This window comes from Cucurbita pepo, chromosome 16, assembly GCF_057944985.1.
Source record: "Cucurbita pepo subsp. pepo isolate OVF chromosome 16, ASM5794498v1, whole genome shotgun sequence".
Lineage (NCBI taxonomy): Eukaryota > Viridiplantae > Streptophyta > Magnoliopsida > Cucurbitales > Cucurbitaceae > Cucurbita > Cucurbita pepo.
Genome location: NC_141813.1, coordinates 11606773 through 11624455, shown reverse-complemented (window position 1 = coordinate 11624455; position 17683 = coordinate 11606773). Strand labels below are relative to the sequence as shown.

The following is a 17683-nucleotide window of genomic DNA, read 5'->3' as shown; positions in this document are numbered from 1 at the left end:
TAAGTTTTGCGCTTTATTCCCTATTTTCTTCCCTATCTTAAAAGTGGAATCGAAGGTGCAGACAAGGCATGAAATTTCAGCGTAATTTCGCGAATAAGGACGATTGGTCTGGAGGGGGCACTGCCACATGGGTTGGACCTTCACACGTCAGCAACCACGTGTCATTTTCCATTTCATTTTTTAACACGAAATTAAAATGTTAATAACCAATTATCCATAAATTTTAATTAGTTTTGTCGTTATTTTCAGTTATAAAGTTGTGTACGCTAATACTTCATTAAAATGTCGGTAAAGTGGTGAGTTTCTTCATAATTATCGGGAGATATTTATGAATATAAAATTAATTTATTAATCGAGATGCAAATAGTGAATTGAAGACGTTGGTCGGGTGGAATTTGGTGTTTGTGTTTGTGTTGTGGGGTTGTCTAGGGAAGGCATAACTTATGTGTGTGGGCCAACCAATCCCATTTGACACGTCATCCAATCTTGTCTCGGGTTTCGAGTCAATTTTTATATTACTCTAAAGGCGTATAAAAATAACACAGATAATATGATCTTCTTTTTAGTTTAAAAGATCAGAACATACGGGATAGAAGGTTCAAATCTTTTCGCCATACAGACAAATATTACTTTTTAACAATTTTAAAAAATATAAAAGAGCGAGAATAAAATTATATATAATAAACTGAACCATATATACTTTGTTTTCGAGTAAGATATATATACTTTTATCATATATAATTATGGGTAGCTTTCAGGGAGGTAGTATTTTACTGTTTGTGATATGTGACAATTTACTATATATGACTTTTACCGTAAATAGTTTTACTATTACAATCATTGGTTAAGAGCAGGCCCCATGACCTAACATTAAACACTGTTAATTCAACTTTTGAGTGATAGGTGTGACTTTAATGGCCGTTAAATCCAATTAAGTTTTGTTTAAATTTAAAGTAGTTATATAATCAAATGTAATAAAGATAATAAATAATTCAATTTAAAAGCATTAATCAAGAAGTTATGTCTATGAGACATGAAAAATAGTTTAAAAGCATTAATCAAGCAGACGTGAAAACTAGTCAACAATGTTGCAGAGAATGTTAATTAAGCAGACTATTTTGTTGACTTATTGAACAAGCTCTTTGTCATGATGAACTGTCACGACAGTAACTATAACATTCATGACATTATTTTCATGACATTATTTTCTTCGCACTCCTACGGCTACTTTTCTTCGGAATTTCTTAATGTGGTATAAAATAAAAATTTAAATTTGAGAGTAATAATTCCGGGTGAGTAGGAAACGGTCGAAATACGAAGGATAATTTTTGTTTTTTAAAATAAATTTGGTATGGATGGATGTAGTATTTCGGGTATTAATATAAACATAGTTACGTACATAAATATAGTGATAATTCAAGGGGGAGTAACGTAAGAAACAAGGGTGAACTAATTGATAGGCATAAGCTTTCGAGAGGTGGAGGGAGGAGGGGGCTGAGACATATACATGAAGAAAGAAAAACCCCCGACAGCTACGGAAGCGGCTGCTTGATAGGGCCGCGATTGGTTTCGATCTCTTACACAGAGAGACGATTCAAACTCACAAATACTTCGTTCCCAGAAATTGCAAATTCCACCTGCTCACCCCGAAACCGAAGAAATGTCTCTCCTATTCCATTTCCCCTATCCATTTTTCTCCTCTGCTTCCCATTGTTTCCGCTTCCCAATCACTTTTCCTGTGGCGCCCACCGCCCGGACCCACTCATCACGACGGCAAAGGCTTCCACCACCGCCGTCGCACTGTTCTGCCCACTTCTTTCCTCAGATGCCGTAGTGGGTACTGTTCTTTTTCCCTCTTTGCTTTCTTTTTCGCTGCCTTTTTGTCGTTCTATCTTTTCCCAAATTTTCAATGCTCATGATTTCTCTCTACTTATTTACAATTGAATGTTATGCCTAAGAGATCCCTTTAATCGCGCTTGTAAATCTAATCTATCCATTTTGTTCTTGTTCTGTTTCTTCTTCAAATGCCTCACTCTTTAGTCCTCTTAGCTTCTCCATTTCTATATGTGTGTCTGTTGCACCTCTTTTGTAATAAAACTGAAAGAGGGAATGATTTCTGGTTGAATGATACAATGAGAGAGTTATTTTTGGCGTTCGCGTGATGCATTCATAGTTGATTTTGGTTCCTTAATGAGATTCCGGAGGAGAAGACAATGCTTTCCATCTTGTTCTTCCCTCCACGAAGTAATCCCCCTATCAATCTCTATTGATTTATTAATGTGTTGATCATTCCAAATTTGCTGGGAACATCCACTCTCTGATTGTCTGCTTAGTCCTGTTCGTTATGTGAAGGGAGTATCATTTTTCTATGTTGTTGATATCTGTTGTGTGCCTTTGGTGAAACTATGTGTTCTTTCTGCCAATCATTTTACTGACAGTGAATTCTAAAAATTGTTATAGGTTGATGAAGATGAAATATATTGGAGACGTAGAAGAGGTGATGAAGAGTTAGAATGGTCACATAGTTCCACCCATGTAATTTTAAAGCTAGCTCAATGTTTTAGTGAGTAGAGCTTTGTTTGAATCTCCTTTTGTGGTGTAGAGATTAACTTCTAGAATTATGACTTTTTGGAATTTACTTTTGCTGTCTCATTATCATCCTCTTGCTTACAAATTAGCTTGTGGTAAATGTAGCTAATGCTATGGTTGGACCACGATCATGGATCGGAGGAATCTTCAATCGCTCTGGCAATAAAAAGAACGATAAGTTTCAATACCCTTTGAGTCCTCTTCAGGTAATTAACGTCACTAATGTGTTGGTAGTCTGTGTACTGTGTCTCATTCATTGGCTTTATTTGTGTTGCATTATTCCACTAGTGGTATGGTTTGTAAGTGTGAGGAAAGCTTTACCTCTTGTGCATGAAAAGGCATTGGCACCAATCAGTGGGACTGTAGTATTGTCTGCTTTGGCCCGTTACGTATCGCCGTCAGCCTCGCGGTTTTAAAACGTGTCTACTAGGGAGAGGTTTCCACACCCTTATAAGGAAGATTTCCACACCCTTATAAGGAAGATTTCTACACCCTTATAAGGAAGGTTTCCACACCCTTATAAGGAAGGTTTCCAAACCCTTATAAGGACGGTTTCGTTTCCGACTAAAGAACAGATTTTGAGCTTTGCACATCCCCTTTCTCTCCACCTACCTATAGACCTTAGCTTAAGGACACGTTTTTAGCTTTGTACGCCCCCTTTCTCTCCACCTTTCTATAGATCATGCATGTAATAGAACTAGAACCTTGTGTTTCTATCAACATAACTTTCTCCAACAGGTTGTAAGTTTATATCTCCACCCCTAACATCTGATGTAATGTTCTTAAAACAATATATTCTCATGTGATTGCGAGAATGTCTATATGCATGGATTATGGAACCTTATATTTGTTTGATCGATTCTTTTACGCCCTCAGTTTATTAATTTAAAACTCATCGTCCCCTTTTCATTGGATGAGACGTTCTAAATGTTCAAGTAAATATAGTTATATTTAAGACCATTTTTCTAATGGCTTGTTGATAGGGGTGTATGAAGGTTGAGCATGTATGTTCTAACATGTGATTTATTCTACCAGGAGGAAAGGCTTCAGAGGCTACAAGACCGAATTCATATACCTTATGATGAGATGTGCATTGAGCATCAAGTACTTTTCTTTATTCGTTTTAGCACTCTTCAGGTTATAAACTTCTATGCTCTATGAAGATTATCTGAGCGCTCTTAGATGAGTCTAAGCAACGAACTCACTGCATTTTTCGTCATTGACAAGATCCTGTTTTAGAAGCCCAAAACCTCGTCCTTGATTTGAATTTTCATCTATTTGACTTTTGAATAAGGCCATCATTCATGTCTTTCATTTCTACTGCATGCAGACAGCTAGAAGTTTAGCGTTTTCCCATTTATGCTTTGTTTTCATCATCTGTGAGGACAAGTAACCATCCTTCATTATTTATAGGAAGCTCTGAGGGCATTGTGGGATGTTGCCTTTCCAGATGTTGAGCTTAAAGGGTTGATATCTGAGCAATGGAAAGAAATGGGTTGGCAAGGTGCTAATCCATCCACCGACTTTAGGTATAATCCAAGCCACCATTTCAATGTATATTCTTTGTTGTCTTACCTCTTATTAATGGTGATAGTGAAGTAAATGTTGAGGCTTGTTTTAATTTTTACAAAGACTTGAGATTTAAGCAACCCATCTAAAATATAGTTTGAAGACTAGAGCTATCATAGGAGACGAGCGACGGTATTTGTAACAGCCCAAGCTCACCGCTAACAAATATTATCCTTTTTGGGCTTTCCCTTCAAGGTTTTTAGAACGCGTCGTCTAGGGAGAGGTTTCCACACCCTTATAAAGAATGTTCTGTTCCTCTCTCCAACTGTTGTGTGAGCTCACAATCCACCCTCCTTCGGGGCCTAGTGTCCTCGCTAGCACTCGTTCCTCTCTCCAATCAACGTGGGATCTCACAATCCAACTGTAACGCCCCTAATTTTCTTAGCCTAAATTAGTGGCATTACAAATTGTATTAGAGCCAGACACCGGGTGGTGTGCCAACAAGGACTTTGGGTCTCGAAGGGGGGTGGATTGTGAGATCCCACATCAGTTGGAGAGGGGAACAAAGCTTTTTTTGTAAAGGTGTGGAAACCTCTATCTAGTAGGCACGTTTTAAAAACCTTGTGGGGAAGCCCAAAGAAGACAATATCTGCTAGCGGTGGGTTTAGGCTGTTAGGTTAGATGTGAGAAGCATGCATGCAAGCGCAGTGCACACACGTGCGTACATCTGCCGAAGATTGAGGGAGGAATTCATTTTCTTCTAAATGCATTACACTTTAGTGAATTGGTAAAAAGAAACTGTTCATATGTTACTGTGTTTTTTATACTTAAAAATCAAATATTTTCTCACAGTTGGCTGCTTTTCTTAGGGGTTGCGGTTTCATTTCCCTTGAAAACTTGCTGTTTTTTTCCAGGACATTTCCGGTATGTCCTATTCTGTTGTATCACTCCCACAATGAGATATTCCATGTTCTTGTTTTTTCATTTCCTTAATGCGTGAGTGAGTTATCACTAATCTCATACAAATTCAAAATGAAGGCATCTTTTCGTAGGTTATTATCGAAGGAAGGTGGCAATCGAGCAACTTGGGAATATCCGTTTGCTGTTGCTGGCATAAACATATCGTATATGTTGATTCAAATGTTGGATTTAAAATCAGGTATGTATCTGCATTTTTCGACTCGAATAGTTCGCTTTAATAATGGGAATGATCTCTGCAGCAGGTCTTGTTACCATGAACCCAACAAAATATGTAACAAAACCAATAACAAAGAACATGATTTTAAAGCCTTCTCGAAATCAACTCTGTCTAATACGTTCCCATCCCAGCCACTAAAAATTCTTGTCATCTCATCTCTTGTGTACAGCAAAGCCAAAGTGTATTCCAGGACTCAATTTTATGAGACTATTAGGAGGTACTGACTATCCCCATCCATCATTTTGGTTTTTACTTGGACATATCACACATGTTTTCATTACTAAACTTCTGTAACGCTCACACAATACACACTGTTAACTCGTAGCAGAAAACGAAGAAGCATTCGACATTCTATTCTGCGTAACTTTCGAATTGATGGATGCTCAATGGCTTGCCATGCATGCTTCCTACATGGAGTTCAATGTATTCTCTCCTCTCCTCTCCTCTCCTCTCCTCTCAATCTCACACACACTAACACTATCGTCGTCGTCGTGTACCCAAAACTTTTGTTGAAGCTTTTGATACTCGTGATTGTTACAGGAGGTCCTGCAAGTAACCAGAGAACAGCTGGAAAGAGAGCTATCTCTAGAGGATATTCACAGAATAGAAGACTTACCAGCTTATAATCTGTTGCTTCTGTAGTTACGTTGTCCCTGAAAGATTGTATACTGAACAATGGCAGCCAGTTTCAGAGAGTGTTTTGAGTTTGAACTTGAAAACCCACCATTGACCACTGTATGCATTATTATAGAGGTCATAGAAAATCATTATAAAGTTAATCTTAGTTTTTTTTTTTTTTTTTGGGTATGATTTTATACTCTTCGAAAAGAAGAAATAGTGATGTATAAGACGCCGTTGTTGTAAGTTGTCGTGACTATGTATTGTCATAACTCTCGTTTAGTTCCTAACTCTTAATGGTTCATATTCTCGTTTATTCATAACCATTTTGATTCATTTAGACGGGAACAGGGGAAGAAGTCTATCCCAACATCTATCTATAGATATTTATGGTGGTACGTGACTGGCTAAATTGAAAAATATTAATTTAATTAAAGTATTAATAATAATATGAATTGATTAGTGAATTAAACGTAATACAACACTAATTTCCTCACTAATAAAAGCAGAAGATTAAGGCAGTGATGCTGTATTATTATATAAATATATATATGCAAATGCCTTGAACTCAATCATCTAATCTTCTTTCTTAATTTCATAATAATCTCTTTATTTGGGCTTTAATTAAATTAATGTGAATTATTTATATAAATATTTGCTTGCACTAAAACGTCAAATTAAAACATTCCTTATAAGAGTATTGGAAACCTTTTTCCATTAGATGCGTTTTAGAACGTATTTAAAAAGTTAAGGACTACACAGAAAAATGGTGGGCATGCGTTGGGGTAGCGATGTTTGTGGGTATTGGGACACAAAACTGATGAAGTTCATTAAATAGATTACGTGGCGTTTAATTATGTGGGGTTCGGGTTTTGAGAAAGTGAATAGCAATTTTGAATTTTGTGTAGGTTCATACTTATGAAGTGGATATAGCATTGTCTTTGGCACTCATTAAAGATATCATCTTTATAGGATATGTCTATATGTTACCACTTCCATCCAACTATACCTAATTTTTAATGTCATCAACCATATTCATCATTGCCATCTTATACAATAAATAAATCAATATAATCTATGCACTTTTACCATTCATCATCGTTACAACACCCGTATTAATTATATATAATTACTCGAATTCCAATATAATCCACATTCAAATGAGAACGATTCTATGTTGGGGTGATTGAGTCTAAGACGAAACATAATCTATCCTTACTCTTAGGAGCGAATAATAGGTAACTTAGCCATATCATAAAGAGTGCAGTGGAATGTTAATATCATTAGGTACAAGTTTTAGAGTGATTGCTCCGTGAAATTGTCTTAAAGTGATCAAAGATTCAAACTTTGAGTGGAAAATACATGTTGGGTCTTTATCGTTTAAATTAGAAACATTTGTAGCTTTGTTTTGGGCGTTTTTAAACTGAGTGGGACGAAGAAGTCATAGTCGAAACCGAGTTTTATAATCTTATATTAAAAGGGTTGGGAATTAGGATTTAGTTGAGAGTTGGAACCAAAATCACAAAGGCCATGGTATGATATCAAACACTATGGACCCACTACGAACCATGACTTTGCACACGAAAACAGAGACTTAGAACAAATCTGTGAGAATTTTCAATAAGATTTAGCAACAAAAATGATGGGTCAAGCAATCAATCAATCAATCATTCATTCATTCATTCATTCATTCATTCAAAGGGAGAGTCTTTCCTTCGTTCTTTAATGCTCTCAGTTGGAAAATGTGTCACAGTGTTCATACAAACACAACAGTGATGGTTCAAACAGGGCACAATTCTATGAACTCTCTCTCTGTCTCTCTGTCTCTCTCTCTGATCTCTCTGGTCTCTCTCTCTCTCTCCCTCTCCGATCTCTCTGTTTCCCTCTCCCTTTCAACAAGCCTGATGAGTAGCAGTCAGTGAGTAAGTAAGTAAGTAGTGTATTCTATGCACAAGCACCACCCCACCACTAACCAAAAACAGGGGAAACCAAAAACAGGGGATTTCAGGCATGGATGCGGCTGAGATGAACAACTTTTAACATCTGGGTCACACACTAAAACAAACCACAAACCAAGAACAACAAGAACATGAAGAACAAGAAGAAAGGAACAGTCCTTTCCCCCATGCTAAGTTCAGAAAAAGCAGGTAAGATCCAACCGAAAGTAGGAATTTTTTTGGGTTTTTGTTTTCTTGGGAGGTCAATCAATGGATGATGGAGTCATCAAAAAAGGAGGGTTTGGTTTTAGCCACGACGAATCATGCCAGTAAAGTAGTTGAAGTCGTGGTGCTGCACCCTGAGTTGCTTTAACCAAGAATCTGCCACGCTCAAAAGCGACACCACTCGTTCTTGGTCCCGCCCATAATTCCCTGAAATCCACACGTTTCCTTGCATCTTGTATGTCGCCAAACCAAATGCCGGCAGCGCCATTCCTTCCCCTTCTTTCCTCTTCCTTTCTCCTCCACTCTCAAATTCATCCTCCACGTCCATATCTACATAAATCCATTCAGTTCACCCATTTCTTCACTAAATTAACGCATAAAAACGCCATTTTTTGTACCTTGGAATGAAGATGAAAGCGTGTGGTATGTCAGGAAGCATGTTGATAAGTCCTTTATGGTTCTCCCCATTGGAATATGGTAAATTGGGTACCTGAAAATTCATCCTATTAATCATCCAAACCTCACAAAAACAGAGATAGAAACAGGGGAAATCAGAGAGAGACAGAGACAGAGACAGAGACCAAGCAACAGCCATCCAACTCGCTGGGGAAAGATCGACGCTTCTCAATGTCATCAAGCCAGGGAATCTTCGAGCCAATCCATTGATCTGAAAAAAACTCCAATCCATTATTCTTCCTTCTATTCAAATCTCAATCCAGAGAAGCTCAAATGTTAATACCTTATCCATTAATGGAACCCTTCCATAAGGGGTTGATCTCTCGAAATACTGAAAGTAAAGGTATCCCAATCTGTCACTAAGATGCAGAGGGCTGTCTTGCTCCAACAATCCTCCCTCTTCCGATGAGCTTCCGTCCCATCTCCATTGTTTTTCACTTTCACTCTCATCGCTGCAAGAATCGCTAAACGAATCCCTTGCTTCACTGTCGCCGCCGCACTCATCCCTACAAAGGAATCGGGAATTCATCATTTGGGGGTTTCTTTAATGGATCCTTGAAAAAAGGGTAATCGTACCTGAAACCATTGACGGTGGAATTGCTAGTGAAGATTTGAATTGCAGAGAGATAGGGAACATAATATTGAACAAGGGTCTCGCCGTTGTTGACGTCGATGGGAACACCGGCACCGTAAGCGCTCCATTCGTCGTAACAATTCCAGAGATCGCCGAGAGTGAAATATTCAACCTTCTCTCTCTCCCATGGATGCCATAAACGATTCAGATTCCTAATCTCACTCTGAGAAAAAGAAAAACAGAGATTTTCAAATAAATCCAAATGGGATTGAATGAATTAATGAATGAAAGCGACGACAAACCTTGGGCAAGAATTGGGAATTGACAACCGGCGTTGTGCAATGAAGAAAACAACCCAAATTGGATTGCATTGACCCTTTGTCAAGAATCATAATTTTGGAGGAGAGGGAGAGAGAGAGAGAGAGAGAGAGAGAGACAAAGTTTTCAGAGTCTTCCCCTCAACCCTGAGAAACAGAGAGGTTTCCCAGAAAACAGAGCACACCGAAAAACAGAGCACCCAGAAGAAAGACAGAAATGGAAGAGAGTGAGAGATTATCGGAGCTGTTTCTTGGTCCTTCCAAAAATGAGATAAAACCCAAAAACGTGTGAAGAATTTTCTAAAATTAGAAACCCAAACACCAAATTTGAGGGAAAAATCAAACTCTGCTCCTTTTGTTCTTGCTCTGTCTCTGTCAGATTGTGAATGCTGTCGAACCACCAACGAAGACCTTCTCTTAGCGCCGAGAATTCAGCCAAAACCCGTAAGCAAAGCGAAGCGTTCCTCTGCTTTAAACTAAACCGTAAAGGAAACTCAACGCACATCAACACGGGAGTCTTCAACTTTATTGGGTAATCAAGAAAACACCCATTTCCTCAAACAGTCGCAGCAATTCGATTCAAGCCACCCAAATCTTTAAGCTAAATCAACGCAGATCGGACAACGAAAGCTCCGAAAACGAGATCTTCTTTGGTAGCAAAGAACAGAGCAAGAAACAGAGTGTCAAATTTTAAAGCCACGAGGATTCTAGACTTTTCATTTATGGGATTTTACCACTCCTTCCTCTCGCCCATGGAACAGAGCACATCCGGTAATCCGGTCATCGCCTTCCAATTAATAACCGCTTTTAATATATATATATATATATTATATAAACATCAAGGGGTATTTTGGTCACTTTATGGCACAAAATGAAGCATGTGGTCTTTGTATATTTCATGTCCATTTAAAGGAGAAAAACAATTACTTTTATTACTTTTATTAATAATTATTTGGTCATTTTAAGAAAAGGGTCAATGTTAAAAATGAAGGCATGTGGCTAATGAGACTGCATTTAATTTAATTAAAACCTTATAAAATTAATTTAATTAAAAATAATTAAAGAAAAAATCTTTAAAAATTGGTAAAAGAATATAAAATGTATTAAATATTTTTATAATTTAAGTTATTAAAAAATAAATATATTGGGATACTAAAACAATTCTTCAAGGTGTTTATATTGGAATACAATCTTATCATTATTCCTCACGAATCTGTCTTTCGGTTCTTAAAATGCTCTTTTTAAACCCTAAAAAATGTGATAACCACAACCAAGCATAATAGAGAATAATAATTATATAAATAAATAAATAAAATTCCATTAAATATTAATAATTTTTTAAATACTAAAAAAAAAAATGAAACGCTGAGCTGAAGGCTGAATTATGAGATCCCACCTCGATTAAGGAGCGTTTTGAAAACTTAAAAATACTTTTATTATTAAAAAAATAAATATAAGGCTATTTTTTAATTTTTTTAAGAAAAAGAGGGCGAAGTGCAAATATTTATGAGTTGGGGGGCTTGTTGGCAAAACCACGAGTTGAAGTAATTACGACATGTCGTTAAAGTTTCCAACTCCGTTAGTTTTGGAGGGAATCTAAACTTACCGAGGAAAATAAAGTAGAAAGTAACCGTCCAATCACTGTCTGAAACGTGGAAAATATGCGTACCAATTATTTGGTAAATTTGTGAGCACATCACCCTTCGCCACGTTGGATATTTTATATATATTTTTTAAATGTTAAAATGGGAAAATGATAATTCAGTAATAAAAAAATACTTTATTGACTGAGTTGAAAATATCCTTTATATTTTAATCTTGTGGAATTGGCATATAAAAAAATTAAAAAAAAAAATCTGAATATTAAAACGTGCCTTTTTAATTAATTACAAAAATTTATATATTTAAATCTTACCTTTAAAATATTTGCAAAGAACCAAATTAAACTTTTTTTAAAATGAGATGGAACAAAAGTTAAATAAAAAATTAAATTAGCATTTATTCTACCGCATGAAAAAAAATAATACTCCTATTTCCACGTGGAGCCATTATCTACTATATGAAATTTAAAAGAAAAATATAATAGAAAATAAAGCACTTTTAGAAACCCCAAATAATAATTAATTCATTGACACGAGATTTAATAACCCTATCAAAAAAAAAAAAAAAAAAGATAATTAATGGATAATTGATAAATTTAGAGATATGCTTGAGAAAAAAAGCTGCCACGTGTCATATCATCTTCTTCCTTTTTACTAATTTTCAATTAATTAGTTGAAAATAAATGGTATTGTATATGTAAGAAAATAATAATAAAATATTCTATGAAATCACAGGTTTTTCTAAATTATAAAATATATTTTTCATATTTTTATTTTAAATTTACAATTTTCATAATTAAAAAGTAAATGATATTGTGTATTTATGAAAATAAAATAAATATTTTAAAATTTAAAATGCCATAAGGTTTTATAAAAAAATTAAAAAAATTATTCGATTGTTAAAGAATTCAATTTCATATCATGTGAAACGTCACATTTTTATTAAACAACTAATTAAGAAGAAACTAGCGAACTTAGTATAAACTAATTAATAATGTTCTATGGAATTAATTATTAAAATATCTAAATATTTGTTTTTAAAATAACTAATTTTGTTTTTAAATACATAAATATTTTTATTCGTAAAATGCTTTAATTATTTTGGATTTATATAACAGAACTGAAAATTTAATTGTTTTGTATTTATGACGTAAACTATAAATTTTTAGGGAAAATAAATAGAAAGAAAACAAAGCTTAGTGCCATAAAACAATAAATTATAAATAAAATAAATAAATCAATTAAATATACAGCAAACCGACTCTATGTTCACCCTTACTAAGTTATTACCACCAGTGACGACGAGTCTGAGAAAGATTCAAAAGATGACATCGAGGTAAAGCTCATAGCGGTGTCGTTGAATCTAGCCGTGAGGATTTTGAGCTCAACTAAAATGTTGGTGAGAGCGGAACAAAAAAAAAAACGATAGACATAATGACATCCATGACTACAACTAGTTGTAGCACACCTTATTGGACTCATCGATGATCTTATATGTTAAGAATGAGAAATAGAAATAGAATTGGGATGGAAAGAGTGTTTTCATTGATATCCATATCCCTTAAATAGGATACAAGCTAGCAACTAATATTGAAAATATAAATTAATTAAATATTTAGAATAAAATAAAATATACTATAAATGAAAGAATATTAAGATATAATATGTTATTCTATTATTAATATATTTTCTAACATTATAACTTTAATTTAAAACAAAGGAATATATTAGTTTTTTTAGTTTTTTTTTTTTTTAATAATAAAACATATTTTGTCGGTGGGGGAAGAGAGTTTATTATAATAAAAGTCAAATATTTGGGTCTCTTCCAAAGGGGCATCGGTTAGAATTGGAAAAAGAAATAATAAAATATTCGAATGTGAATTTTATTGCCAAAATCAAGGGCTGTCAATATAAATGAAAGATAAATTATTTAAAAATCCATAAATAAATAAATAAATAAATAGTTGACTAAATTAATAAAAATATCTTTAAATTTTACACTTTTTCTATTTAAATTTTTTAAAAGTTTCATAATAATAATGTTAAACTTAAAAAAAAATATATAAAAAATATCACTATTTTATTTTTTAAAAAATATTCATAAAATTTATATAATTTACTCTGATAAAAAAAATACAATTATTTTATTATTAATATATAGACGAAAACTGTTTATCCACGTCTCGTAGATTATTTTCAAAATTTTCAATATTATTTTTTAAATTTCATGAGAGTAAAGTATTTTTGAATTCTTTTAAATTCATGATTCAACTTTTTTTTTTTTTTTTGGTATTTTTAAGCGAAATTCTTATGTTATATAATTAATTTGAATAAATTTGTATTTCATATATATATATTCTTAAATGATTTACTTAATTGATTGGATAAAATCCAAATTTACCCTAATAAATGGGCCTGCTTCAGAAAAAGGGCCCAACCTCAATCTCTACACTTATTGGCCCACAACTATATTTTGAATTTGTTCGTCATTAATTATAAAATGCATTTAGGGAGATATTTCCATACTCTTGTACGAAATGATTCAACCCCCTCTAGCACGGTGTCTGGCTATGGTACCATTTGTAATGGTTCAACCCCACTGTTAGCCGATATTATGTTCTTTGGGCTTCTTTGTTCAAGTTTCCCTCAAGATTTTAAAATGTAAGGAGAGGTTTCCACACTTTTGTTAGGAATGTTTCGTTTCCTGTCCAATTAATGTAATAATAGATTTCACAACACACACATTTGTAAGGAATGTTTCGTTCCCTGTCCAATTAATGTAAGATTAGATTTCACAACACTGGTTGGAGAGGGAATCGAAACATTCCTACTGATAAGACAGTGGTTTAAAATTGTGAGGCTAATGACGATCCGTAATGGGCTACTAAAGCGGACAATATCTACTGGTGGTGGATTTGTGCTGTTACAAATTTCCAAACCTTAATCACTCGTTTCATCACAAAAAATTAAAGCTTAAGACTCGATTAAACTTACAGATTTACAATCTTTCTACAAAAGTAAAACATGTCTCAATCAAGTCATTAGTATTATTATTATTACTACTACTATGTTAGTGTGATATCTGTTTTATTGTTCTGTGTATCAGCAAATGATTCAGAGAAACTTGTAAATAATAATGGGGAAATTAAAAATCAATCCATTTTTATTAATGGGGTCTGATCCTTTTGATCATGGAGATGAAGAACGCGACCGCTTTTAATACCCCATTTCTCTCCCTTTCCACTTTATACTCTGCTTTTGAGTTAATGCCCCATCTCCCCGCTTTTAATCCCTTTCCGTCCGCTTTCCCTTCTGATTTCACTCCCCATTGCTCACCATTTGCCTCGCGTTCTTGGAAATTTTCTTAAACCCATTACCCTTCTTCTTTCCCTCTTCTGGATTTCAGGGATTTCCCATCGCAGTGATGATCGAGTCCCCTTGTGAGTTCCTTCTCTTTTTACCCTTTTCTGCGTATGGTTTATGATTGTTTGTTGTCCATGATTCTTCTTGGGTTATTAGCTTATTACATTCAAAGATCTGCACCGCCGGTTTGATGGGTTTTGTATTTCCCCCTTTTTATCTTTGAATTTTCAGCCGTGTTGACGAAGAGATGGTAGCTTATTACATTCTGTGTAATGTTTTATCTAAGAATTGGTAGTGTCATTACTGTTAACTGGCGGAAAAGACACAAGTCTTGGCGTTTGGACATGTTCTTAGTTAGTACATGTTTTGTCATATAGCTTGTATATGTCTTTTATTCATTAATTTAAGGACAAAAGTGATTTGCCTACATCGTTGCTGTCAACATGAATCTATGATCAACGGCAAAATGATGAACACAGCTCCCTTTTTAATATATTCTATTTCTACTCCACATGCACTTTCCTTAACTAGCTTTCTTCTACTTGATGCTAGATCTGATACTTTGTCAAGTTCAAAATCAGATGTGTTCTTAATTTGTGGAGCTGAGTAAATGGGGAGCTGTTTGTCTAGTGGCAATCAGAGTAGTTGTAATGGTGGAAGCAATGGAGAGGGAGTTTTTGAATCCTGTTTGGGGAATGGAGTTTGTGGTCGGATTGAAAGAAACAGAACATTCTCAGATCATGTTTTCTCTTTGCAGCATTTGAATTCTGTACCTAATAGACTTGTTTATAATGGGAAGACTTCGAATTCTTGCATTTTTACTCAACAAGGTCGAAAGGGTATTAACCAGGATGCCATGGTTGTATGGGAAGTAAGTTCTTGTATCTATTCTTGTTGGATTGTTTTAAACAATGTTTCCTGATGAGGGGTTCGATTTCTCTAGGACTTCATATCAGATGGTGCGATTTTCTGTGGCGTGTTTGATGGTCATGGTCCACACGGTCACGTAGTTGCACGAAAGGTTAGAGATGTTCTGCCAAGAAAGCTTGTGTCATTCTGGCAGTCGTCTCAATTGAAGCGTGATAGATCGGATAGAACTTCTTGTCTTGCGTGGCGTCGAAAGAATTCAGCAGATGGTGAAGGACAGGACATAGATGGCTCGCAGGAGGACAGATCAAGTTCTTTATGGAGAAGAACTTTCCTCAAATCATATAAAGCCATGGATAAGGAGCTCAAATCTGATCCCAAATTGGATTGTTTCTGTAGTGGCTGTACTGCCATCACTCTAGTGAAGCAGGTATAGCCAGTCACGGGACGGTGTGGCAGCCCCCAAGGGGGTGGATTATGAGATCCCACATCGGTTGGAGAGGGGAACGTCCTTATATGGGTGTGAAAGCCTCTCCCTAGTAGACTCGTTTTAAAACCTTGAGGACAATATCGGCTAGTGGTGAGCTTAAACTGTTATAGTTTCTGTTTGATTCTAATTCCGATTTACTTATAGGGCTCGGATCTATTCGTGGGAAGTATTGGGGATTCTCGAGCGATTCTTGGATCGAAAGACAGCAGTGATTCTCTTGTAGCAACACAATTGACAGTAGATCTAAAGCCCGATTTGCCCCGTATGTCGAATCAGTTGCTCTACTTTCATGAACTGATATGTAATTCTAATCTGCTATGTTTGTTAACCTTGTAGGAGAGGCTGAAAGGATAAAGAAGTGTAAAGGAAGGGTGTTTGCATTGCATGATGAACCAGAAGTCCCAAGAGTGTGGCTGCCATTTGACAACGCGCCGGGATTAGCCATGGCTCGAGCATTTGGCGACTTCTGTTTGAAGGACTATGGAGTTATCTCTATTCCCGAGTTCTCACACCGCGCGCTTACAGATAATGATCTGTTTGTTGTTCTTGCTTCAGATGGGGTAACTTCCCTGATCCTCTAATTCACTTAAAAAGAACATTGTGTATATTGTGCTTGAATGAATGAATTCAAGACAGTTCCCTTGCAGGTTTGGGACGTATTGAGCAACGACGAGGTGGTTGAGATAGTTTATTCTGCCTCGACTAGGTCATCGGCAGCTCGAATGGTGGTAGACTTCGCTGCTCGGGAGTGGAAGCTCAAGTACCCTACTTCGAAAATGGACGACTGTGCAGTCGTTTGCCTGTTCTTGGATGGGAAAATGGATTCAGAGTCAGAAAATGAAGAACAAGCTTCTTGTGCAACTCTTGAAACCAATCAAATGAGTAACACAGAATGTTCAGATGAAGAGCAGAGGTCTGGTGAGCCGAGTTTGCAACGGAATTATACGGTTCGATCATCGTCGGAAGAAAAGGACCAAATTGGAGGATTACATTCACATAGTGAAGAGAATGAGGAATCAATGTCTGCTGAAGATGAGAATTGGCTGGGACTGGAGGGTGTAACAAGAGTAAACTCTTTGGTTCAACTTCCTAGATTTTCTTGAACTAAGGCCAATGTCGGTGAAGGCTGTCATGTGAGAGCACAATGCCAGAAAAACTTGGCCTTCAGCTTCCATGGAAGACTTTCCCTATGAACATGGAATGAATGATCCATTTGAATGTAAAAGCATATTGAATTTTGTATAAATTTGTATATTGGGTTCTCAGTTTCTAATGTATTTCCGAACGATGTCGTATTAAATCTAAATTATTTTTACGCCGGTGAGTAATAGTCTGTGACTCGACCACAGGGGATGAAGGTGCAGTCTGTGGCTTGAGTCCTCCTCCGAAGAGTTTGACCATAGGGGATGAAGGTGCACTTACAATCATTTATAACCATTTCACGACGATGACCTTCAAAATAGTGGTACACCTAACATAGGTGGTATTAAAGAAGTTCATTTACCCTATGGAGATTCGCCCCTAACGAGATACAAGACGAAGAATATAACAGTCTAACCCCACCCCACCGCTAGCAGATAATATCCATTTTAACCCGTTATATATCGTCATCAACCTCACGGTTTTAAAAAACGTCTATTCGATAGAGTTTTCCACACCCTTATAAAGAATGTTTCATTCTCCTCTCCATGTAAAATCTCACATAGATGAAAGGTCCTACAAGCTGTACTAAGTGTTTGAGGAGTTCCAAGCTGTTGCTAGTCTGGGTTTGAAGTGTTTACAGGGAATGCCAGACCTTGTTCCTTCACTTCAAACTATGGTTCTATGCTAAGATTCCAACCCTTTCTTCCACATATCTATAAGTCTGCATTAATCACAAAATTAAAAACATGGCTTACTACCTAGCCCTCAGTTCATCCAGCAATAATAATCATGCAAT

At 35.8% G+C, this 17683-nt stretch overlaps 3 protein-coding genes across 6 annotated transcripts; 2 read left to right on the top strand and 1 right to left on the bottom strand.

Moving 5' to 3' along the window:
• The first annotated feature begins 1418 nt into the window (after positions 1-1418).
• LOC111777604 (uncharacterized) lies at positions 1419-6237 on the top strand. Of its 4 annotated transcripts, none has more exons than XM_087118703.1 (10): positions 1419-1837; positions 2461-2535; positions 2695-2795; positions 3625-3693; positions 4003-4118; positions 4968-5022; positions 5137-5257; positions 5466-5513; positions 5625-5719; positions 5837-6237. In XM_087118703.1, the coding sequence occupies exons 3-10, from the start codon at positions 2703-2705 to the stop codon at positions 5936-5938; spliced, it is 699 nt and encodes a 232-aa protein (XP_086974829.1). In that variant the 5' UTR covers positions 1419-1837; positions 2461-2535; positions 2695-2702; the 3' UTR covers positions 5939-6237. The 4 variants fall into 4 exon arrangements, with proteins under 4 accessions (XP_086974829.1, XP_086974828.1, XP_086974827.1 ...); XM_087118702.1 differs by having other exon boundaries at positions 1420-1837; positions 2461-2563; XM_087118701.1 differs by lacking the exon at positions 1419-1837 and adding an exon at positions 1932-2244 and having other exon boundaries at positions 2461-2563; positions 5151-5257.
• Positions 6238-7571: 1334 nt separating this feature from the next.
• Positions 7572-10159, bottom strand: LOC111776733 (uncharacterized). The gene is made up of 6 exons (XM_023656063.2): positions 9409-10159; positions 9109-9329; positions 8816-9038; positions 8658-8743; positions 8475-8566; positions 7572-8406 (listed from the first exon to the last, which is right to left on the bottom strand). The coding sequence occupies exons 1-6, from the start codon at positions 9496-9498 to the stop codon at positions 8159-8161; spliced, it is 960 nt and encodes a 319-aa protein (XP_023511831.2). The 5' UTR covers positions 9499-10159; the 3' UTR covers positions 7572-8158.
• Positions 10160-14225: 4066 nt separating this feature from the next.
• LOC111777866 (putative protein phosphatase 2C 52) lies at positions 14226-17059 on the top strand. The gene is made up of 6 exons (XM_023657594.2): positions 14226-14464; positions 14940-15258; positions 15331-15684; positions 15889-16006; positions 16081-16304; positions 16392-17059. Exons 2-6 carry the CDS (start codon positions 14998-15000, stop codon positions 16845-16847), a joined length of 1413 nt encoding a protein of 470 aa, XP_023513362.2. The 5' UTR covers positions 14226-14464; positions 14940-14997; the 3' UTR covers positions 16848-17059.
• The last annotated feature ends 624 nt before the right edge of the window (positions 17060-17683 follow it).